The sequence below is a fragment of the Rhipicephalus sanguineus genome, chromosome 2, assembly GCF_013339695.2.
Source record: "Rhipicephalus sanguineus isolate Rsan-2018 chromosome 2, BIME_Rsan_1.4, whole genome shotgun sequence".
In the NCBI taxonomy this organism is placed as follows: Eukaryota; Metazoa; Arthropoda; class Arachnida; order Ixodida; family Ixodidae; genus Rhipicephalus; species Rhipicephalus sanguineus.
In genome coordinates, this window is record NC_051177.1 from 46,245,337 (window position 1) to 46,271,268 (window position 25,932).

General features: G+C 46.2%; 1 protein-coding gene across 1 annotated transcript; it reads right to left on the bottom strand.

Moving 5' to 3' along the window:
* Positions 1 to 25,851, bottom strand: LOC119382866 (E3 ubiquitin-protein ligase RNF14). Its single transcript, XM_037650752.2, has 9 exons — positions 25,555 to 25,851; positions 25,201 to 25,389; positions 22,491 to 22,618; positions 14,647 to 14,824; positions 13,977 to 14,084; positions 13,155 to 13,381; positions 4,056 to 4,284; positions 2,428 to 2,600; positions 1 to 449 (listed from the first exon to the last, which is right to left on the bottom strand). The coding sequence occupies exons 2-9, from the start codon at positions 25,373 to 25,375 to the stop codon at positions 252 to 254; spliced, it is 1,416 nt and encodes a 471-aa protein (XP_037506680.1). The 5' UTR covers positions 25,376 to 25,389; positions 25,555 to 25,851; the 3' UTR covers positions 1 to 251.
* Between the last annotated feature and the right edge of the window lie 81 nt (positions 25,852 to 25,932).

Below are 25,932 nucleotides of genomic sequence, written 5' to 3' on the forward strand. Positions count from 1 at the left end.
TTTATTTAAGTTTAATTTGCAAAATGGGGAAAAAAGGTTAATTTATTATAACAGTCATGTGGGTTTGCAGTACATGCTGTCTACGGTACACATTCCATTTTTCATGCCACTGTCATGACTTCCATGTCACCTATGGTGATCTAGTCAGCTGCAGTTTCGTCAAGCACAACCAGTCTCAGCAGTCAGCGTGAAGCTAAAAAAAAAAAAAAAATTGACACTGTCTCGAACAGTAAAAGTAAAGTAACTAACATTCACAAGAACTCTCCGAACTCATGGTCATCCTCTTCGGCAATCTCCTCTGCTCCTTCAAACAGTTTGTTAAAGCAGCCAGAGCTGGGATCACTGAAATGCTGGTATGGGTTGCCAGACGCCCTGAGGGCCTTCACACAGATCCAACAGAAGTATGTTCCACAGCGCCAGCAGGTCATCTTGTTGCAGCCGTCTTGCTTCTGCAGAACCATCATTGAAGGATAATTAATATTAGCGCTTTATTTGTACATCTACAATTGAACATTACGATGAATCTCAGATATAACGAAATAAATATGACATTTGGCTGTTCACTCTTTGTTTCGATAAGGTATTCCCCGGCTACGGCGAAACAGAAAATGTCGTATTTGACATAACAAAAGAGGGGGCACTGATTGATGATTCGTTTTGTTTGTTAGAAACAATCTAATGAAACCAACAGAAAATGAAGCTAAGGAATGTATGGGGACATTACTTGCATGTTTTAACTGTAGTAATTATGACATAAATGGAAAGGAATTATTAAAGTGGATGCCGACAGGGACTGAACCTACAACCTTAGTATCATTTATAGTGAAGCAGGTGCTATCGTGAATTATATGCACACTCGACGCACATTCACACCATCAGTGCCAGCACCGCTGCTGTTGTATTGTCCCACTCAATGGAGCATGCATGGCTTGCATGCAGAGGGCTAGAGGACTCTATGGATGCAGATTGCGATTTACTGCAGAAACAATAAAGCAGAGTGGGCGCTCCACAGTAGAACAGCAACAAATCAGGAATGTGCTCTCAGTGAGCCAAATGTAAAATGACATATATAGCCTTTATCAAAAGTACAAATGAAATTTGATGAGTTAACCACACAGAACAGCTTTTAACATACATTCACGACATCTTGACAATGAGAAGGAAGTCAATGAGTGCCGGAATAGTAACATGGTACTGGTAACATGGTACCATGGTACCATTGCCGAATAAATGGTACCATGTTACATTCAGGTGCTGCAAGCGATGCTGAGATCAATGGGTCAAGTTAAACAGAAGAGTTATGTTATCAGCTGCTGAGGAAGGTGCCCACGTAATATGGCAGTGCACCCCTGGTTAATCCCCCTGCCTTTTAATCTTAATTCCTCTGTCTCTTTCAACCATTAACTCTCACAATCTGGAATATAATGAATTAGCAAATTCCAGAGAAACATGTTGGGTGAAGTATCTTAAACAATGTTGAATGAGGACAAGTCATGCAATAGGTGAACTCCTTAAACACTAACCCCCTCATCAATCGGGCAATGATTGGAACCAGAGACCTTTTGAAGCAACAAGGTACAAGCTTGTGAAACGCACTGGGAAGAAACCTTCTATATGACTTGTAATAAATGACGATGCCATTTGTGCAATGTTAATGTGCATGTAGTCAGCAGTGTCGCCAAGAAATGCATCCCAGGTACAAGTCATCTGAACAACTTTCAAATGAGCAGCAATCAACAGGAACGCGTGAGCAATTGCAAGGTGCCTGCAATGTCAACTTACGATGGCTTCACAAGTTAGAAGTGAACAAGGGTGCAAAACAATGGCATCTGGCAAGCTGATGATGAAGTTGGTAACATGGCTCAAGCTTTATTCTAGCCAACTAACATAAGTCACTCTGAATTGAATTGACTTTTATTCAAGTGTACATCATTAAACTTAGGAAGAAATACTGATCCACTTCCAATAGACCCCATAAGTCAACGATACAAAAGAACAAGTTTCATTTATGGGGAGGAGGCCGGACAATAATAATTTTCACATAATTATAGAATTTGCCAGAAAGCAAGAAAACATGCACTACTTTATAGAACGTACACTCCGGTCTACAGTAAAAGGAAACACCAAGTTAGTAATGTTGATACTTAAATCAGGAATATTGCGATTCAGTTCCGAGACAACAGCCGCAACAACAATCTTTGACGAATACAGTCTGCCCAACACGTGACATAAGACATTTTTGCGTACAAAGTCGATGATGTGTCGAAATCGCGTTAGTTTGAATAATAATTTTTTACGTTGCCTTTAACACTGTACCATTATGTATCATTTGAGAGAGGGATTGCCATCCCCCTCAAAATTTACCTGCCCATATTGTGCAACTTCTTAGAAAAGTAAATAAAAGCAAGAGCAACAAAGTTTGCAAACCTCGATAGAAATGCTACAGTGTGGGCACTTCTTGCTGTTCTGCTGCATCCAGTCCTGGGTGAGCGATTCATCCACCAGAAGTTGCAATGTGCGTTTCCCATACCGCTTCTCCATTGCTTGTTTCCCCGCTGGAGTTGCTGACAGGTATTCATCTCGGATAGCCCGCTGTTCACCTGCATTTTGCACAGTCATCCTTATTTTTATGTCGCCGAGTTTCCCACTAACATTACTAGAGAAAACTGTAGCACCACGGTCCTTCAGCTCAGTAAACCACGTGAACGAGGGGTAGTAATATAAATACATGGATTTGCCTAATTTTTCTACCTGTGGATTCAGATGCCCTCACCGTGTTACTTACAATGACTCATTTTTTAAAATGCACAACGGCAACGAGTCCTTGCACAAATGAGCGAACGTTACGAATCGCTGTATTTAAGTGCAATTTATTAAAACTAACCATTTAGAAAAGCCACAAGGCTTTTTGATGCCAAAAAGGATGAAGCTTTGGCAAATCCCTGTATACTACTACTGACGAATCCCATGCTGGCTTTGCTGCCACACTTGCAGCTACCATAGACACTACAGAAGAGGACAAAATTCTGCGGTTCTGCAAGCAAAGCTATAGGTGCGCAGCTACTGCCCATGTGCACTCCCGTGCAAACAGTCTGGACGAGCTTGGTACATCACTTTTGCTTTTGGTGGCACAGGTGCTGAGCTTCTTTGAGAGGCTTGCATTGCGGCCGCAACACAAGCTTTACGGCAAACTATAATCTCTAGATCAGGTACATAGGCTGCCTGCACTATTTCGCCAATGGAGAGATCCAGTACGACTGCTGTATCCCACGCACGTAGCCTGCCTTACACATGTGAGTGCATTGAATTTCCTGTTAGCATGTGTCAAATTACCCAAAGGCAGGCAGGCATATCTGCCTACCTGCCTTTAGGTAATTTCTCTTCATCAAAACACTGGTTCAGCAGTGTTTCCTGAAAAGGTGCCTAATGTTTTAAATTCCTGAACATTAAAAATCCAAAACGAAACGGTTGGACACTTTGCATCTGTTATCCAGTGCCCTCCCTTTTAAAATACACCTGAAACTGTTCTGCACTTGTAATGCAGAAGACGTTAATTGAGCTCCTCTGTGGCATGTTTTAGCTTTTTTTCTTTCGTCCACATTTATTTCCCTTCACATATTATTCCTATATTTCAGTTCAACTTTTAAATGGTGCTATGCTTTCCCTGGTGTTATGCATTTCCTCGCACAGTAGTTGTGAATAAAGACTACATGTCTAGATCTGTCAGTTGTTGGTTTTACTTGATACCCCACACAATAATATAAGTTTGTAGATCCTTGAGCGGGCACGGGAGAGCCACTGCATAATTTATTACTCAAATAACTAGAGCCAAACCTGGCACTAATGCATCTAGCTGCACTACTTGTACAGTGCCTCTTCCATCAAGACAGGTAATAAATTTACTAAAAATTTCATTGCTTCAACTTCATGCAACCTTCTTTGCTAGCTTTGCCTTGAAATGAGACGTGATGGTTGCAGTTTCTTCAACTGCATATACGGCAGTCTACGGCAAGTGTCGGAACACGTCTGAGGAGAGCTGGACTTGAGTGACTAACCAGGCTTTAGCCGGCATGGCTGGACCCCGTGATAGACCATGCGGCAGTAGAGGCAGAAAACAAAGTGACAGCTGGCACACTGTGCCATGGATAGACCCGGGTCCAACACCACCGGCCGCTGGCACTGCAGCCGCGGGCAGTAGGTCAGGTCCTCCTGGGAGTCCAGGTAGGCACTGAGCAGGCTCTCCTCATAGCGTGAGCCAAGCGCATCACCAACCAGTGCCTTCACCTGCATATCACAAGGAGTGCGGTTCAGAGAGACTGTTTCACGCTGCTCTGAGATTGAATTGCAGTCACCCTTCGGGTTTGGTGAGAAAACATGTCCTGCGGATAGCAGACACCGCTATGGACATCTCAGCCAAATCTAGCAATCGTGCATAGCAAGGAGAGCTTACAAGCGGAGCAGGAAGTTGCCTTTTCTTAGGTGGCCTCTTTTCATACAGAGACCCGTCCACACTCGCTTCGGAGCTGCTGGCAGTCAGTGTTTGACGTTGAACAGTAGGTAGCATGCTATTGGCCAAGAGCCAACATAAATCAAGTGCGGCGTTTGGATCAGATGTACTTCTTGCCACGGGGTGCCGCCACGTGCTGGCGCAGCGCTCCATAGTTTGCTAACGTTACACAGTGAGCCACACTCGCAACAAAAACAACAACAGGGGAGAGCAATCACATTTGATCACGAGCGCTCATGGTCATGATGCACACAAATCTTAACTTCTATCCCCTGTGCCATCCCTTCCTGCTTAGATTCCAGTGTGCTCGCCGGGACGGGTTTCAGTCTGCGTGGGGATCAAGTTGTATATGCTCAAAGCAGCAAGATGTCGGAGTGACAGCGATTGTAGAACTGTATTGGCTGGAAGTGGTAGATATGTCAGTAGTGATAATCCTGTGGTGCTGACAGGCCTTTTGTATCGCATAGGCACAGGTGTAAATTACAGGGGAGGGGGGTCAGGTGGTCCTGACCCCCCTTGTTTTCAGGCTGCAATGGACACCGACATATATTTGAAGTGCTTGAGAGTTAAGCAGGCGCAATCATCTTATTTTTTTGTTAATGCCTGTTTATATTGTAGTGTGTGTGTAGGCCTGTGTTGAATACCCTTCAGCTATGTGACACAACTGAAATCGCAACTGCCACTTGACCGCTTTCGGAGAAGACTTAATAGAACAATGCAATAACATGAGCTGGGAACCCATGCTTGTTTTTAAAAATTTTATTTCAAAGCATGACTTTAATATTAACATAAATAAAAATAAAAAAATTACACCATCTCCCGCTAAAGGGGACCATGAGGCAATGCGAAGCCGGAGCACTTGCACGATCGCGTTCCGTTGGCGGTCGTTGGGCATGCTACCGACCTTGCGTCGTGGAACGCGAAAAGGAACGCTATGCACGTTGTGTCTTCCCTCTAGCCTGGCCGTTAATTCTCACACGGCGAGCGGGGAACACGGTCAACAGGCGCGAGAGAAGGGGGGGGGGGAGCGTAGGAGAGGAGGGGGAGGAGGATGCGCATGTGCAGTAAGGGTGGTCACGCCGCACACCGGATTGAACTCCGCCATAAGCTGCTTCGCATCTAAAACAAAATGGATGCTATGGCAAGATGTGTGTCCCCCCTCGTTATTTAACTGGATTTATGCCACTGCGCACAGGGAAAACGTGTGTAAAGAAACACAGGTGGAAAAGCATTTAAAGGGGCCCTGCAGAACTTTTTCAGCATGGTCAGAAAACGCTGCCGAGTGGTAGTCAAGGCTCCCGAGAACACGTGAGCCAAACATAGCGCAGCACGCGGCCTGGGATTCACAATAAATTCTCAAAGTCGGCTAAAAAGCACTTCCTCTTCTCTCGACAAAAATGATACTTACAGCGTGACTGCCACTGGTTACGCCATTGGCTGATTTGACTATGGCGTGCTCGGTAGTTAGTGCGGCCGCCGCGGGAGGCCGTCACTTGCCCATGCACGTGAGCGATCACACTGAGAGTAAGCCGCGTGTTCGAAGAAAAAAGCCACAGTTTCGCCGCAAGGGCGAAGCAATGAATGCGATAGCAAGAAAAGCGGCCCGTGATGGACGCGCTGCTACGCTGCAGAAACATCTAGATCCGGCAGCAACTAACGCATGAGCAGACAGCGGAAGGGCAAGGTTCTTCCTGCGCAAATATTAGAAGAAGCGAGCGAGCTGGCCGACGACTTTTAAATGCACCCGTTGCGCTCCTCGCGCCATCTCTGTGGTAATGAAGAAATGCTTATAAGCGCCTGCCGTCTCCGAGTCCTGCCAGCAGTAAAGGGTATGTACTATATAACACTCGCCGTTAGCTACCTGAAGAATCTGCACTTTGCGGCATAGTGGTTAGCGCCATGCGCTGCGGAGCGAGCGTTCGCTGGTTCGATTCTGCGCTTCGGAAGCATTTTTCTGAATTATTTTTCTTTGGGACTTTTATATATATTGTTACGGGGGGTTTATTGAGGATTCTATGAGAGCGACGATCGTAGCAGCAGCGCGCAGGGCGTAGCCAGAGAGCGAATTGTCGGTGTGTGCCAGCCGATGGTGATGGGCCTTCATGCTTGCCGATCTTCTTCCTGGCAATCACCCCCGGTATGGAGGGGTAGCCATCCTGGCGACCTAGATAGAGGTCAGAGGATCACAATATGCCTTGAGGCGGTCAATGTGGACTGTCTCTCGCCCGCGACGACGGAGATCGGAAGATGGCGTAACGGGTTCGACCACATAATTGACAGGGGAGGTTTGCGCAACCACGCGGTAGGGTCCATGGTACTTTGGAAGGAGCTTAGATGAAAGGCCGGAAGCAGCAACTGGAGGCACCCAAAGCCACACGAGGGAGTCGATAAGAAAAGGGTCCGGAGGTGGCTTGGAGTCATGGCGCAGTTTTTGGCGACACTGTTCATCATAGGTGAAAGATCGGGCAAGTTGTCGACATCTCTCAGCGTGCTGGGCGAGCTCAGACACAGGTTGGCAGTCGGCAGGGTCTAGGTAATACGGGAGAATTGTATCAATCGTGCTGGAGGGCTCGCTGCCATAAAGCAAAAAGAATGGTGAGAATCCGGTAGTGGCTTGGCAGGCGGTGTTGTACGCATATGTGACAAACGGAAGTACAACATCCCAATTGCAGTGGTATGAGGCAACGTACAGAGACAAAATGTCACCAAGGGTCCGGTTAAATCGTTCAGTTAAGCCATTTGTCTGTGGGTGATAAGCGCTAGTAGTGAGGTGAATAATTTGGCATTCAGACAGGAGGGATTGCAGCACGTCCGAGAGGAATACACGTCCCCGATCACTTAGGAGTTCACGAGGTGCGCCATCTCGAAGAATGAAGTTGTGTAGAATAAACGAGGCAAGGTCTTTTGCTGTTGAAGCAGGCAAGGCGGCGGTTTCTGCATACCTCGTCAAATAATCTACGGCAACGACAATCCATCGGTTTCCAGCACCAGTGCAAGGAAGGGGCCCGTACAAATCGATGCCGACGCGGTCAAACGGGAGGGGTGGGCATGGGAGTGGCTGGAGAGGTGCTGTAGAGAGGTGCGAGACCGGTTTGTGTCGTTGGCAGGGGATGCAAGAGCGGACGTACTTGCAGACAATGTTGTACATGCCCCGCCAATAATATCGTCGACTGAGCCTCATGTACGTCTTAGACACTCCACCATGACCACACTGTGGGTCATTGTGGAAAGCGGAGCACAATTCTTGACGAAGATTATGGGGTACGACTAGTAACCATGTGTGGCCGTCGTTGCGGTAGTTGTGGCGGTATAAAAGTCCATCGCGGATAGCGAAATGCTGTGCTTGGCGTCGCAGTGAGCGAGGTGCCGACGCTGTCGGAGGGCTTGACAAAAAGTTCAAAATGGTGGCGATCCATGGGTCGTTTCGTTGTTCTGAGGCCATGTCCAGGATGTCAAGTGGCGACGTATCATGATCGCGAGTAGAAGTGCTGTCGTTTGAGATGAGGGGAAAACGAGAAAGGGCGTCAGCGTCAGAGTGTCGGCGGCCAGAGCGATAGACGACGCGGATGTCGTAGTCCTGGATTCGGAGAGCCCAACGAGCGAGGCGGCCTGACGGGTCCTTCAGGTTCGACAACCAGCAAAGAGCGTGGTGGTCCATTACGACGTCAAAAGGACGACCGTAAAGATAGGGGCGAAATTTCTGAAGAGCCCAGATGATAGCCAAGCACTCTTTTTCTGTGACGGAGTAATTGGTCTCAGGTTTTGTGAGCGCACGACTGGCATAGGCGACCACGTATTCGGTGTTGGCGTCCTTACGTTGTACGAGCACAGCACCAAGGCCAACACCACTGGCATCAGTGTGAATTTCTGTCCGTGCGCTGGGATCGAAGTGGCGCAAGATTGGCGGAGATGTAGGCAGGCGGCGAAGAGTCGTAAACGCGTGATCACAGGCTTCCGACCAGGTAGACAGTTCATTGTCGCCGTGGAGAAGTGCATTCAGGGGTGCGATTACATTAGCGAAATTGCGAACGAAGCGTTGAAAATATGAGCATAGGCCAATAAAGCTGCGTAGTGCTTTCAGGGTAGTGGGCTTTGGGAAATCGGATACAGCCCGGAGTTTAGCAGGATCGGGGAGAATGCCTTCTTTGGAGACAACGTGGCCTAATATAGTCAGTTTTCGAGCCGCAAACTGGCACTTTTTCAAGTTAAGCTGGAGGCCAGCATTCTGGAGACAGGTCAAAACTTTATGTAAACGGTGCAGATGAGTCGAAAAATCTGGGGAAAAGACGACAATGTCATCAAGATAGCAGAGACAAGTGCGCCACTTCAGGCCACGCAGGATGCCGTCCATCATGCGTTCAAAGGTCGCGGGCGCGTTGCAGAGACCGAATGGCATTACAGTGAATTCGTACAATCCGTCTGGTGTTACGAACGCTGTTTTCGAACAGTCAGCGTCAGCCATTGGCACTTGCCAGAAGCCAGAGCGGAGATCCAAGGAAGAAAAGAACTCCGCACCCTGCAAACAGTCCAGGGCGTCATCAATACGAGGTAACGGATACACATCCTTTCGGGTAATCTTGTTAAGCCGTCGATAATAGACGCAAAATTGTATGGTACCGTCTTTTTTTCGAACCAGGACGACTGGCGAGGCCCAGAGACTGTTGGAAGGTTGAATGACACCATGTTGGAGCATGTCTTTCACGTGCTCATCAATAACGTGCCTTTCGCTCACCGATACTCGGTAAGAACGCTGTCGAATGGGTGCATGGCTTCCAGTATCGATGGTGTGCGACACAGCCTTCGTGCGGCCAAGCGGCGTTGCGTGGGAGTCAAACAAGGATGAGAAACCTTCGAGCAAGCGAAGAAGCTGGTCGCGCTGCGTCGTCGTAAGGTCGCTTGCAATAGTTGGTGTGAAAGACCGCGGCAGTGACTGAGGAGGCGAGGTCTCAAGGGCGGCCAGGTCAGCGGAGTCTTTCATGATGTCAAAAATTGAAGAAGAGGGCAGTGTTTCGGCTCTCCCTAGGCTTTCACGGTGGCACAGGGTGACTGGTGCAGCCGTTGGGTTTGACACGTACATCACAGAGGTGCCAGAATTGAACTGAAGGACGGCGAACGGCAGTGGTAGTGATCGGCGGCGAAGTAGAAGGTCAGAGGGTGCGAAAAGCAAGGTGCCATCGTTGATAGAAGTACAAGAGATGCTGACAAGAGCAGTAGACCAGGCCGGTATAACGGTGTCTTCGGAAACTGCGATTTTACAACAAGCGTCTGTGTGGTCATTGATAACATCTGGTGAAAACGGAAACAACTCGATTTCGGCGCGGGCGCAATTGATGATCGCATGATGCGTAAAGAGAAAATCCCAGCCTAATATCACGTTGAGAGAACATGATGGCAACACGATGAATTCGATGACATACAACGACATTCTGAATGACGACATGGGCTGTGCAGGCACCGGACGGCTCGACGTGCTGTACGTTGGCGGTATGAAGAGATAGTCCAGAAAGTGGTGTCGTCCAGAAAGTGGATTCGGCGGCAAATGCGGGCATCAATTGCTGGAAGAGCAGCGCCAGTGTCGACAAGGGCTAGCGTCCGTATTCCTTCTATGGTGACATCAATTACGTTCTTCGGAGAAATTTGAGGCCTTAGACATTTCGCTGGCACCGCAGTTCTTGCCTCCTGAACTGCGCTAGTTAGTTTTCCTGGCGCAGAGGGCTCCGCCGTCGTTGCATGGGTGAAAGGGAACGGCGGTGAGGAGAAGGCGAACGGCGATGAGGAGAAGGCGAACGGCGGGAGGAGAATGGTGCCTCAGCGACAGGTGCAGATTCGTGGTCCGAATAACTACGGCGGAGCTGACGTGGCGCATACGTGACCCATGGTGGACGCATATTGTTGGAGACGTTCGGTACACGAAAGCGACAGTAACGTGCCACATGCCCAGGAAGACCACAATGAAAACAGATAGGACGGTTGTCGTCTGTGCGCCAAGGATCTTCAGCTCGTGCGTACTGTACTGCTGGTCGGGCAGGTGGAGATACTGGCGGGCGCATATGTGGGCGACATGGGCCGTAACTTTGTAGCACAGGCCTCGAAGCGACTTCAGCGTACGTCAGAGGAGCAGCAGTTGGAGCCTGAAGGAGAGAAGGTAAAACTTGATCGGCTACCTGATCCCTGATGATGTTCTGGAGAGCGGGCGCCAATGGAGAACTCGACTGGCCGTGAATAAGCGGCATCAGCGAAAGCTGACGAGTGACTTCTTCTCGAACGAAATCCTTAATCTGCTGCAGCAGGGACGTGTGATCGGGAGCAACAGCCAAGCCGGACATTGAAGTCGTGGGTGGTAGAGATTGGCGGGTGGCTGCACGTTGTTTGCGCAGTCCATCGAAGCTTTGGCAAAGGCTGACTAGGTCAGAGACTGTTGATTGGTTCCTCGCCGGCAGCATCTGAAAGGCATCGTCTTCGATTCCTTTCAAGATATGCCTAATCTTCTCGGCATCGGCCATTGATACATCAACGCGGTTACATAGGTCAAGAACATCTTCTATGTAGCTTGTGACATTCTCACCACTCTGCTGCGCACGAGCACGCAAACGTTGCTCAGCTCGAAGCTTACGAACGGCGGGGCGCCCGAATACCTCCGTCACGTGAGTTTTGAAAGCAGCCCATGGCGGGAGGTCACATTGGTGGTTTCGATGCCACACGCTGGCGACACCGCTCAAGTAAAATGGCAGGTAGTTGAGCTTTCCTGCGTCGTCCCAGCGGTTTATCACGCTCACTCGTTCGTATTCAGCAAGCCAGTCTTCCACATCTTGCTCTTCTGCACCGCTGAAGATTGGTGGGTCGCGTTGAGGGAAAGGGCCAGGGCAGAGCACGGTAGTCACCGTGGCACTGGGTTGTTGTTGCTGCATTGGTCCCCCTTCCGTCATTGTAGAGGCGGGCTTGAGTTTCCCGTTGCGTAGTTCCAGATTTGCTTACCCCGCAGCTCCACCACTTGTTACGGGGGGTTTATTGAGGATTCTACGAGAGCGACGATCGTAGCAGCAGCGCGCAGGGCATAGCCAGAGAGCGAATTGTCGGAGTGTGCCAGCCGATGATGATGGGCCTTCGTGCTTGCCGATCTTCTTCCTCACAATATATATATATATATTGTGGAGATAGGTTTGCACTAGGCTTACCTATATGAGCGCGACCGTGTAGGGACGCGACGTTCTCCACTGCCGCAGCGAACAAAGACGCTACGGCCGGGTTCGTCGATTCTCCGGCACGGCGCAGAAACCACGCACGAGGCAGGGTAACAACAACAACACGGGTTTATTAACCCAAGATGCAGCACAGTACGACACTCACAGGCTTGCAGGCCGTAAGGGGGAACTCCGCAAGACCGATCGAGTACGCTTGCCAGCGGCGCTAAGACTACCACACAAAGGGCAGCGGTCGAGCACACGAACGAGAAGCCGCCTGCTAGAGCAGCGCGTCAACCTCTCGTGCTAGCCTGAGAGCATCTGCCGCCGCGAGCGAATCGTCGGGCGCATCTTAGCTCGTAGGAGAGGAGGATGTCACCAGCGGCCCAATGGGGAATGGCGCTGCGTTGTAACGTAAGCCCGCGCAGCACGCCAGCGTAGCGTGCCCGGACATGCCAGCGCGGGACGGAGCCGACGCTTGCCCAGACAAAGAGGCGCCCTGGCCGCCATCTTGGCGATTGCCGGTGCCTAAGTGCGCCCGGGCTACGCGGCCGGCACGCGCGCGGCAGCTGGGGAACGAGGCGCCAGGTAGGAGGACGTTCTCGATCCCCACAATATATATATATATACTTATACATATACAGTGCATGACGGCGGCAGCAAAAACCAGCCGAGGCTGTCCATATAATTGCTATCGCAATAAAAAGTGCTCAAGGTCACGAGGCGCGTGTGACATACCTTCTTCCCTCGTTTCACCGCTCCCTGCTTAGCTTCCAGTGCTTTTGTGAAGATGAGAGAAGAGAGAAAGCAATTACAGCGTGTGACAAATCTTTGTAACTCCGCTCGTACTGGACGGATTTGAAAAATTTTTTGCGGTGGTCGATTCGTGAGGAAATAAGCTCCTTTAATGAAGCCATTCCGTGGCTATTTGGAAAAGTGTTGCAGGGCCCCTTTAAGCAAAGTCACTCAACGAGGGACGCTACGGTTTGCGGCTCCGCTCATTGCGTCAACTGCAGTGCCACTAATGAATGTGAACTTTTCTTACCTTGTGATACACATAGAATAAAGCACAAATGCCTACAGAATATCTTCAGACTATAATTTTACATACTAGGCATAATGGCAATGAAGTGTAAAGGCTGCAGTTGGAAGTGCTACTATGTTTAGTGGCACTGAACATGACACTATGTACGGTATACTTTGAATGCCTCCGTTGCAGAGTACTACCAAGGCTTCTCGTAAAATGCGCAACATACCACTTTTTTTTTTAACTTTTAACTAAGGAGGAATGAGCAACTTAATGTTGCTCATTCCTCCTTACGTGACAAACAGCATGCTTAACTCTTCTCACAATAATTCATGGTCTTTTCATTTCCGTCAATATCTCCAGACACGTTGTCAGCAACTATCACTACCATTAACACATTAGTATTATTATGAACTAAAAGAGAGAGAATGTTCAGCACCTGCGTGGGCACAACCTGAGTTGTGCACTTCTCCTGCGGACAGCGGAGCTGGCTGGCACAGCCACTCTCAATTTGAATGCGAAAGTGCTCGCGGAGGCAGTCACGGCAGAATGGGTGGTCGCAGCCAATCACCAGTTCAAACTCTGAGCCCTGCTTGGACGTCAGGCACACTTGGCACGTCAGCCACTGCAGGTCAAATAGCCGCCGCTTTTCTTGACAGTTGTACTCTATAGGAGAGTGAGAATGGGTTTAAGCTCGCATAATACAGTAGCAGACACTTTTGACCATTACAAATGGCACGTTATGAGCATCACTGAGATAGAAATGGCACCAAACTTTGAAGTTTTAGATACCAAAACCCAAGTATGTTTATGGGGTGTGCCACAGCGGGGACTTTGGATTAATCCTAACTGCCTGGAGATCTTTAACATGCACCTGAATCAATGTACAAGGGCATTATTGTTTGCATTTCACCCTCAACGAAGTATGACTGCCATGGCCAGGAATCAAGCACATGATCGTGTACTTACAAGAATATGTACTAATGCTTTCTTATGCACTTAATTTAAGCTACACTCAAAACATTTATAGGTTTGAGCACAATACAAGTTAGTAAAACAACTACTTTACATATGTGCTTTTTCTAGCCTTTGCAAGCCGATGTAAGGGGTGTCACGTCAGACAGACACGTTCCATTACTCGGGTAACACAAGCTCAAAGCTATCTTCTAAGCTGTCAACGTAGACTGTCTACAATGTTGGCCAGAATTGGAACACACCCTATATCATTTCAACTCTACTAAACGGTGCACGAAGAACTCACCTGTAAGAAATGTAGCCAAAGTTCGTGGGTCTATTGCCTCCTTAAAGACGCGCATATCAATGGATTTACTGCCACGGTATGTGTAGTACCTTTTCCATCTTGGCATCCCTGCAGTGTCAAAAAATAATAATACTATTAAACATGCTGAACTGACACATTTTGCATAATTAAGGACCAAATGTTTGCAACAAATGAATGTACTATAAAAGTTTGTTAAAAGAGCACAGACATATATTTTCAAATTTGAATAACCTCTACCACATGTCTCTTGTTTGTAAAAGGATGACACATGCACGGAGGTTGAGACACTTATAAAATGTTTAGTCTGACAATAAAGTCAATTTTGAAATACTCGACCTGGTGTGAATTCCATTAATATTGTGTCGTCACGAAATAGCGAAAACCTTGTAGATACTGAGGAGTAGTGAGGCTATTGACAATATCGATAATAATAGGTGGACAAGAACATTGTGTGCGTTTATTCTGAATTAATTTGATTGCAGCAGCCTCAGTAGTCCCTGCACTGGTAGTAGAAAACCAGTTGGGTTTCTCGTGATGACATGTGACAAGGGTAGTCAGAGACCACAGGTAAAATCACTACAGCTCAAGTTAACTTAAGTGGATAAGCGACGATGGCACACGGAAAAGAACATGGCCACCACATGCTTACTGTAGGGCCACGCGCGAAGTCTACTCAGTTCCTTGAACAGTGGTGCGAGGCTGTGGCTAGATTTCAGTCGCAGAATGTCGGCTGCTTCAGTGTCCAACAAGTTCATCCAGCGGTACAAAACCACAGTGTTGGGGTCCTGTGCCCAGCTGCGATCTAACGCCTGGCTTAACTGCTCCAGCTGCACCAAAAAATACAAATAAAGGAGAGATCATCAGTTTTACATCAACCATGAAGATGTAAGAACAAAAACAACAATTACAACATTGAAAGTATTTGAAGCATGAATTCTGCAAGTCATATGGACTCGCTGAAGGTGTGAGCCACTTAAAGGAGTATTCACACGGAGGATAAATCCTCGGGGGAACAGCGGGGATTGCGGATCACGTGACGATGACGTCACGGATTAGCAAGTGGACGCGACCCCCCCACGGCTCCTCGGGGGAGATGGGGACCTTTTCCCCGACAGGACAAACGACCCCCCCGCGGGTGGGAAGAAAACGGATTTTCGGGTAGGTGTTTGGCGCAGCTGCTCCTACTGCAGCAACCGTTTTGCAAACACTTTGCGGGTGTGTTGGCCGCAGCCACAGCAGCCGCGATGGCCAAACTTAGCGAAGACGCCATTTGTTTTTTGTTTTTTTCAATCATCTGAGAACATGCATCCGAGGCCTGCTGAACTTGAATGCTGTGCGAGAGGCGATTTTCAAGGAGATGGAAAAGTGCTGCCACCACTATGGCCCATATACTGGTCATTGATATTAACCTTTTTTTCTGAATGTGGTGATTTTTCTGAACATTTTGACGTTACCAGTTTTCTTGAGCCCGCTTAACCCGACGTCGTCGGTTTTCTTGAAACAACAACTTAACAGAAAAAAAAGCATAATGCATGTCTGTAGTAGCAGTGCTGGGCAGTATCGAAGATACATGTATCTTATACCCCTGTCACACAGGGCAACTTAAGTGCACTTTGAGCGAGTGCACTTTGCCGGTAGTGTCATTTACACGCTGTCACACAGGAACGCTTAGTGACACTCGCTGCAAAGTACACTTGCCGGCAAGTGCGTTCGCCAAACTCACTTCGCTGCGACGGAGTGTCTATCCTCGGCAGCAGTGGCTTGCAAATAAATACGCTAATGCAAAACGCGACGATCATGTTATTTTTAAACCATCGTTCTCGTTATTAGGAATACTGCCATGTATTCAAACAAATGATACTAGTACAACAAAAAACCTCGCTACTCTCGGTCTCGGGCAGTTTGCGGTCACGTCCGCTATGGGCACTATGGGTATGCGGGAGCACATGCCGTGCAATGGCCGCGTCCGTCACGTTGTTTACTTCCTTGTGCATGTGCAGGTTAGTCATTATTTAATCATTTGCGATGGCGTGTGCCACGGGTGCCACTTCGCGAAGACAACGTGGTCCGACGCAGAGACGCGGGCGCTTATACGCCTTTGGGAGGAGCAAGTGATTGCTGCCAAAACACGCTCCAAACGCCCGTCACCACTACGCATCCCTTCTGCACCGGAGTCCGCCATTTTTGTTTTCGATTCGTCTTGGTTATGATACTATCTTGTCTCGGCTCGCGATGACCAATGACGTTATGCGGTTGCAATATTTACTTCATTTATGCGCAAAGTTCATTGTAAATTATGTTCATGCCTATAATAAGCAAGTAAACTGCGAGCATTGCCAAAAATAACAAATATATGTTGCGCTACTGAACCACCAATTGCCACTGCCATCATTTCCAAAGCACACTTCTCTTTCTCGTGTAGCAGTGCGCCGCCAAAGTGACACTCTGTGAGCGTAAGTGCACTCACTCAAAATGACACTAAATTTGCCAGTGTGACCGAGGTATTAGATACTATCTTAGATGCTCTTTGGGTATCTTGCATCTGTATCGCGATACATCTCGCAAGACGAGTATCTGTATCTGTATTTCTGACACATTCAATAATGTATCGTGTATCTTAAGATACAAGATACTGCTATAGACACACCACCGTGCGAAGCAATAAACCTCTGCTGAACTCCGCTTCTCAAGCTGATACTACTGCCACTAAGTCATTTGAATAAAACTAACGACAGTGAAATTCTTTTATCTTTCAGCTAGAATGCTCCAGCAGAGGCAGGCGATCAGGTCTGCGGGTCCCTATTGGTGGAGCAGAGTCACGTGGTGGCGCTCGCGCAATCTCGACAAAAACAAGCACGCGAACATCTACGCCCAGCCGACCTTTTCTTTTCTGGATATTTTCTTTCTTCTTGGTTGTGTTGGTGCCATGACACTTGCTCGTAACCACTGTACTGTGCTGCGTACTCGAATTCGTGCGGCATCTTTCGCGCAAATTGTTATGCCGCTATAGTGTCGTTGTAGAAGTTTCTCTTACATTGTGCTTCGTTACGAAGTCTGTAGAATGCAAGAATGGGGTTACTTTGCTCCTCGCGGCTTTCACACAAGAGCGATTTGAAAAATCCCATGGATGTAAGTGTGACTTGCATACGATGAGATTCACTTATATGCAAATGAGATTCTGACAACCGCCACACCACCGGTTCCAATTCTAGATGCAATAGAACAAGCATTTACGAAGCACAAGATATCTTGCCGTACTGTATCTTCGTTCTTCCTGCTGAATTATTCAAGAAGTTCTTTTAATGATAATTTGATTGTTAGCACAAGTGCTTTCTTAGCTGTCCTCCATTTGCATTTCATATATTATCTAGGTCTCTGTATCGTTTTTATCCATCTGTTTACTGCAGCGCTTCTTTTGTAACCAGCTGCTAAAATACGTACTCTGCTTTATTCTTATTTTTTGATGGTCTACATCATTCCTACTATTTACATACCTACATACCATTTGTGTTTGCTGTTATGTCAAGGCAATGTTATGGACGAATGTATAATAACCTGGGCACGTCTGGAGTATAACAAAAATTCTGTTTACTAGTTATTGAATTAGCGAAATTGAGTTTTTATTATGATAATGGAAATTATAAGAAAACATCTTTAAAAATGTTAAGAAAAGGATTCGAGAAACATAATACCAAGTATTCCGTTTTCCTCATGAGCGTCCCTGCGGGCTGATTTATGCTAACTACTATAGGCACTTTCTATACGTCTTCTATTGTGTGACCTTAACATCTAAGTTGACGACGGCTTCGCTGTGTGTCAACATTTTTGACGGCCACACACGGCAAGGAAACGCCATCGTCCCAATGGGTGTCAGCAGGATTTTGTCTTGTAGGTTGCAAACCCGTGTTGCATAGCTGCTGGGTGAGGGGGGAACATTGGTGTAGCTTGGGTGGGGGCAAGTGCCTTCTTTGCACCCCCTCCTGCTGGCGCCCATGATCGTCGCTGAGAAGCGATAGGATAACGGTCCGCGCACCGGCTGTTTCGCCCAAAGCATGCTTGATAGCGCTGTACAACGGTAGCGCATGAGCGAAGTCACATGGTTCTATTTGATATTTTTTGGGCTTTCTTTAAAAGTTGGAAAAAAAATCACCACGAAGCATGTACGTTGCCAAAAAATCTAGATAGGTCGTTATGGAATGCCCTTTACAATATGACGAAAGGCACATGGCCCTAAATTGAATATTAAAAATGTTGCACGAACCGATTAAGTGCAATATAACAATACCATAATGAGTGTCACATGACGGTTGAAAATATGCCGCTGGTTTAATTCAGTTGCAGTTAACAATTTTGGCTTTTTAATATTTGGTTGTACTTACATGGAACACCATGTATACTTATTCACCGTGATCGTTTGATACGGAACCGTCTTGGTATTTCACTGATATATATTCGTTTTCCTTTTTTAGATCACCGTAATTATTTTTGTTTTTTGTTACTGTTGAACAGGTAATCGGAGCTATAAGTGGCAACAGTGTGAATATAAGTGGTATGCTGCGGTGCTTTGTGCCACTACAATACGGCTGAGAGGTTTCTGGGCGGCACAAGTTCTGTCGAAGAATAAATGTTAAAAGACTGCTTGTTAGTGAATATGTTGCTAACAAATGCTTTACGTCAGCTGATAAGAATATGAAAAATCATTGCAGTTTTATGTCTTCAGTGTATACATGATATGCCACAAAAAAATACCGCTACCAATGTTGCTGCTGCTGTACACCTTTCAGGTGTAGAGCAGCAGTAAAAACCAATTACCCAGATGTCTTCGCTTTACCTGTCAGGTAATCCGGTATTGTGAAAACGATAATACGCTTACGGACAAGGTAAGACTGCACAGCGGTATTCACGCCATCGTGCGAAGGCTTCTTATTGATTTTCATGCAAGTAGATGGCAACCCGATACAGCTGGTCACCAAGTAGAGCAGCGACACCAATTAATTACAAAATTGTCAAGCAAAAACAACTGCTAGCGCAGCGTATAAAGAGCGGTCATGTTAAGCAGACAAACACATCCCAATAAGTTCTTTCGGAATGAAACTAATATTTCAATAAAATTAAACAAAGTTGGTAGCAGTTAAGACATTTTCAAGCAAACATCTTTATGTCCGTTTGCTGCTTCATTGTACAGATCTATAGTAGCAAATTTGTAAATGTATCGAAGTATCTTACGATACAATTGGGAAGTATCGCATCGGATACAATAATTCCGGAAGTATCTTGTATCTGCATCTCAAATACTTCTTGCCCAAGTATATTGCATCGTATCACGATACAATTTCAAAGTATCTTTGCCCAGCCCTACAGTAGTAGTATATTAAAGGGACACTAAAGAGAAACAATGAATTGGTTTGGATTGATAAAGTGTGCTCGGAGAACTCTTGTGTAGTTTATTTCACCACCGTAGGTTTATTATTAGAGGAGAAAACCAAGTTCAAAGTTTCATTTTTAAATTTCGCGCCAAACTTTGTAATTCGTGACATAAGACTTCAAAGAGCATTTAACGTATTTTGGTGCCACTGGCTCGACAAAATTTCCACAAACTCGTTATGTCAAGTCTCTGACCCCCTCAGAGGACAATGTACTTAGATTTAACCAATTAGGAACTACGTAGGCCTAAGCAGGCGCCGTCAAAAATATGTGAAGTCACGGCAAATGGTGCGGGAATTCCAAGGTGGCGTCGTCACCTGTATTTTCTTTTTGCGCGTTTTCTCGCTTAATTAGAGTCTTCGCACAGAAAGCATGATGTTTTTGATATCGTGGAAGACTACTTTACTCATGCGAGAAAAATCGTTTTGCTCTTTAGTGTCCCTTTAATGATAAAAAGCAGTAAACAATACATTCGAACAAACTTTCTAGATGTTTGGTGGAGCGTCGCTTACTCTCGCACACTACGTAGTTTTCATGCAGAAGGCTCTATATGTAATTTGAGTGCCTTGATGAGGAAAAATTTTGGGGCTATAATGAGCAAAATCATCTTCATTGAACACAAACTTAGTGCCTACCTGAGTGTCGACTTATGGTAGCTATAAGAGGTTCCCACATTATGTGTATACATTACTTTAAAAAATGATTTTAACAGGCCGCCAGAAGCGTCACTGATGCCTCAATTTACGCTACACGCTCATTTTTTCCGCAGCATTGATGACTGATTCTGCATGATGAAGACAGCAGCAATCTATAAAGTTTCGTTGCACTCCAAAATTTTTATAAAACGCTCATAGACATCTCTGTCAAGCATCAAGCGGCGACATCTCTTCCGTTCTTGTGAAAAAAAAAAACTATAACTGCACTTCTTTGTTAACACGAAGCCAACCAACATCGAAAGATGCTTCATTTAAATTCCTATTACTCGACTACATGATCAAAGCCTCAATGATTAGAACCAAAGTTGAGTGATCCGAAAGGCAGTGCACAATTTCTTCAGCAGAGTAAAAAAAAAAGCCGCCGTCAACGATCTCGCGAAGAATGGCAGTTTTGTTCAGTCCGGGCTTACAATAACAAAAGCATGGGAAATAGTACTGTTGGCAACCCAAGCAAAGGGCATAGCAGCGTCGGTATTTCTTTACGTGCATTCTGTGAAAAGCAGCAGCGCACATCTCAATAGCCTTGTACAAGCCACCAGAGTAGTGTGGTCTCCCTCTTCGTTTGCCTCGTCTGTGTGAGCAGGGGACTTTTGAGGGAAATTCTCCTCACCAGCTGGCGTCACTAAGCCCTGCCTTTATCCCTCGCAGATTTATCCCCCGGGTGAATACCCCTTAACAGTGACAACAAACATACAAATTGTAGGGCTGCCAGATAGTGCAAGATAACCTAAGATTACTCGCTGCTCGACAAGTTCGTTCATGGGGTACTTACTGAGCACCAGTGCAGTGAATGCCGTGAACTAGAAACATTGTGCCCACAGCCATAAAACTTTTGCGTGAAAGATGCTGTACCTTATTATGTTCTACATTAAAGAAAATGCAAATTAAAAAACACAACTTCTGTTTTGGCCCTTTCTTAGTGCGTTTTGTGTACATTCTGTTTGCCATGAAAGCCTTTCATTCAGAAGAGCTGTTTTCCAACTGCTACCACCTTCTCCAGTTAATACGTCCAACACCTCGACTGGCTGGCACCTGATCTCTCGTACGGTTCTAGCATAAGAACTTATTTTGTGAATACAGGGCCTGATGATTAGTAGATGGGATCTTAGAACATGGCCTCCGAAATCATCGATGCAACCATGGGTGCCATCTGATCTAGGAGATCATGCCCACTCACTGAACTGGTTCTCAGTGCTCTGTGTTTTGCATCATAGGCGGAGACTGGGGGGGGGGGGGGGGGGGGGGCAAGTTAAAATAATTTTTGAACCTCGTAGCGACTGGTTTTCAGAAAACAAAAATGCTTCTGAGAATAAAAAGCATCTTCGACACAGTCAGTTAGCGAATGCTTTTGCACACACGTGCTTGTCAATAAAAAAAGTGTAATTTTTTGGTTGTATCAAACGGGTACCCTTCGACATGCCTGCCTATAAAAGTGCCGAGAAACGATAGCACACGTTTTTTATGAATCAGTACAGGGTTTTGCTACCAGTTCGGTCACCGAGGAGCAGAAAACAACCTTTGGCGAAAAAATTCGTAAGCGCAGCTTCGCATAACGTGTAGTGGTAGCAAATGGTATTTGCTACGATCTGAGAATTATTTTTGGCCATTTTAAATTGAATTCACTGGCATAATTAAAACTTCCTGCGCCAGCATTGGCCCACTCTCCTGTCTGGAGCATGTTTTAACAATGTAAGCAAAGCATGATTATAAAGAAATTCGGCTGATCTCACGCGTTGTGAGAATCAATTTTATGCGAAGCAGTCATGAGTAGTAGTCTATGCGGCATTTTTTGCTTTGAGCCAAGTGTTAAGAGGTACATCGATGTTTTTGTGCAAACTGAAAATAAACTTGGAGTCTCTCGCTAGAGATCTTCATTATGATACCGCGGTGCCGGCACCTAAAAGGCTAAAGTTATATTAAATTGTTTTATTTGGAAGTCGGACTTTCTCCCTTTCTCTTTACCCACACACACACACACACACACACACACACACACACACACACACACACGCACGCACACACACACACACACACACACACACACACACACACACACACACACACACACACAGGGAGAGAGTGAGAGAGCGATGTCAGTGGAGTTCTCTGCAAGTTTAGATTTAAAAATTTGGCAGTTTTGCCTAAAGGGCAATGCATTGACAAAGATACCAAGATTCTGTCTTGCACGTGGGCTTCTTGGGAAGTGTTCTAAATGTGCGGATGTGACAAAAACTAGTTGCAAGTTTAGCTGGAAGCGTCGTGCACATCTAGCACTCCAAGTTAGGCAAATTTGGCAGGAAAAGGAATTTTTTTTGCGAGCACTATATATGCATGACAAAATAGACAACATCACCTCTTTTATGGTGAGCCAGGGGCAGCTAAGGCAGAAACGAGGGGCGGAGCTTGAGGGGTAGTTGGGAGGCAATCGAAAGTCCAAAACAATGGGCGGCAAATGTTCCAGAGCAATTTCCTGCATTTCATCTGCAAAAAGTATGATCCTATATCACCGCAAGAAGTTGAAGAAGGTCACGACTGAAACCAGCGGCTTAGCACAAGATGTGCATGCTCCATCACACGCACAAGCTCAAGCACACTATATATATGCACAAGGTGCTTGCTTTCAAGTGAAGCTTGACAATTCCACATTTATGCACCTTAAACAGACTTTGCGTAAACTGGGCTAAACTCGATTTCTTCCTGAAGATTTGTTTTTTTGTAAAGTGAAAGAACAAATGCAAAATTACAAATACTAGTGAACACTACACAACTTTTCATTGCAAGCAATCCAAATATAAACATTATTTATGCATTATTAGACATGTTTACTTCTCTCGCAACACCAAAACAAAAACTGGCATATACAATGCATATAGCACTTGCTGCCTAGCCTGAATTTAAGCTTGTAGCTCTTCAGTAGTTCAGTTCATGAATACGACTATGGCACATTTCAGTACTCACACATGATGGGCATGTTAAAGGGACACTAAAGAGAAACAATGAATCGGTTTAGATCGATAAATTGTGCTCTGAGAACGCTAATGTCATTAATTTTGCCATCATAGGTTTATTAATAGAGGTGAAAATAAAGTTCAAAGTTTCATTTTTAAATTTCCTGCCGAAATGACCCCGCTCATATGATGTCACGGATTTCAAAGTGTATTCATCGTATTTTGGCGCCATTGGCCCAACAAAATTACCCCAAACTCGGTATGTTAAGTCTACGGCCCCCTCAGAGGACAATGTACTCCATTTTTACCGATTAGGAACTACGTAGTCCCTAGTAGGTGCCGTCAAAACATGTGACGCCACAGCACATGGTGCAGAAACTTGAAGGTGGCGTCACCACCCACATCTTGTTTTTGCGCGTTTTCTCGCTTACTAAGCGTCTTCTCGCAGCAAGCGTGGTGTTTTTGGTATCGTGAAAGAGTACTTCACTAATATGAGAAAAATCGTTTTGCTCTTCAGTGTCCCTTTAACAGCAATAATAAACTAAAGGCAAATACAGCACTGATGTCATTATGGACATGTCACGGCTGCTGTGACGGTAAGTTGTCTACTCAACTTAGGTACGTTGACGAAAGGTGGTAGGTTGGGCTGATCTGCATTCCATGAATTTTTTTTGTGTATGCATGTTCTAAGCAGTAAAGCAGGGTGACCATAATGAGGGGCTAAATAGGTCTACGACAGAGAGATGAGCGTTAAAGATGCACACGGTAAAGAACGTCAACAAGGGCTTGCAAGCCCGATGGGGTCTCGACATTAACTGCTATTCGCCGTGAGATCGGGCTATAGGTGGCAGCACTGTCGCCGCGTTAGCGCGGATAGGCAGTTGGCGCCAATTATCCAAATGTACACAGCGGCGCTTTGCTGTGGGCGGTTTGAGCCGACTGTTGGCGAATAAAGCGCGTCGACTGCAGCCTAATGGCGATATATATGCCCTCTGTTGTCACATTAATGCACGAATCCTACCTAGCATTCCTGCTACGCGTGAGAGAAGCGTAATCTGCCAATAAATGAGGCGCTGGCCTTTGGTGACAGTCGTGTTTTGCACAGTGCTCTATGTTTTTTCTTGTTTTATTAGTACGTGTTATGTTCTGCCTATATTACGATATAAATGGTGTTGTGCGACTGGGCCTATTAAGTATCTACTTGTTACTCTAGCAGCTACAAAAAAAAAAGGCCTTTATTTCCGCGTAATTAGTTGAAGTAGAACTTTGCGCACTGTGCTTTTCTGTTTGCACGAATAAGTGTACCAGTATAGATGTGCGTGGCTTGAGGTCTTTTTTACCACTAACCGGCCTTAGCAGGCACTAGTTCATGCTTTGCATTATCACAAGGATTTAGAAATTGCCAACAATTCACGAAAAGGTGTCGCTAAAATTCTGCATTGACACCTCAACATTTAGTGCTTCTTTCGTTTAGGACAACGCCAAATGCACTACGTGATGTGCTTGAACGACAAAGTGGCACCTACATTGAAATGATTTTGGTGAACACACAGTACGATGATTACACCGGGTGCCATACCAACACGTGCATGAACTAGCTTGTTAGAGTGCATACAAACCTCGGAAGGCGAAATGCTTGTGTATATCATGTAGGCATACGTACAAGGATTTGATACTGTGTTAACCCAACGGAATAAGCTGCCTTCTGAGGACGTGCATGACGCTTGCACACATGCGAACATGGTGTGGCTAGCAGACGACACAAGGAGCCATCCACACTACAGGGTTTCATCTGCTTGCCGCCAGATGCAGACTGTGTTCGATCTCGAGGCCGATATAAGCAATTAATGAATATTTAACATCATGGGTAGCTGGTTACTGAAAACATACGTGCCTTGTTTTCAGCGCTATCACGTCGTTTGCCTTTTACATGGGGTCTTGCCTTGTCGCATGTCTCTATTTTTCGTTTATTTATGAACAGAGTAAGGTGTCAAAAAGTGATGTGTGTGCTCATCGCTTCGTACATACGAAACCTAGCACTTTATCACTGCTTTGTACGATTGTGAAAAATAAATTAAAAAAGTATAGTGACACTCGCAGCCGTAGTAGGCGCACCTGGGGCATTCACTCTCGGCACCAGCACGTGGAAGGGCTTGGGAACTTCAACGCGGGCGAGGAAGTGTCCTTCGGGGTAAAGGCCTGCCCTCTTCTTGCTCACTACGAAGACCGAGGCGTCGTAGATGCTCTCCAGAACTAGCAGCTCGTTCTCTTGCTCCTCCTCGTCTGCCATGCCAGCAACCAATGCTAAAGGACAAGAAAAACAATAAAAAAGAATGCAACCGAAACTGACGCAGAAGCGATGACATAATCGACATGTGGCGTATCTAGCAAGAGGCGTCAGACAAGAGAGAAGAAGATTTAAGCGATGACGTAAGCGCCACACGTGAAATCACGAAACGCCGGACTCACTCAGAATTCTCGCACAAGATGATCATCTGTGATGTGTTCCAGCGTGTACCGCCCAAGCCTGTTCGAAAACTCGCGCAGCAAGCACTACACACGCACGCATAGCCGAAACTTGCAGCACATGAAAGCCAGATTGTTTACACAAAAGGAAAAGCGTGTCCGCCGTGTTTTACGAGGAAGGCAGCGGCGTTGACTACCGGGTATGCAAGATAAAGCAATCAAGGACAAGTAACCAGCGAGCCTGATAGAGCGTCTTTTCTTTCCCGATTTTTTATAGCCGGTGACCGGCTATCTGGATTGGATCGACTATCCACGGTTCTGTGACTCGACACTCGTTTTTCTAGTTTCGCCATATATCTCTGCCTTCCTTAGCGCAGCAAT

Excerpts from the sequence above, each read along its gene's own strand:
- LOC119382866 (XM_037650752.2), bottom strand. The coding sequence starts at position 25,375 with ATGGCAGACGAGGAGGAGCAAGAGAACGAGCTGCTAGTTCTGGAGAGC. Across the intron at positions 14,825-22,490 it reads CCTGGCTCACCATAAAAGAG|CTGGAGCAGTTAAGCCAGGC; the intron begins GTGATGTTGTCT and ends TTTTTGGTGCAG. Across the intron at positions 450-2,427 it reads ACTGTAGCATTTCTATCGAG|AAGCAAGACGGCTGCAACAA; the intron begins GTTTGCAAACTT and ends ATGGTTCTGCAG.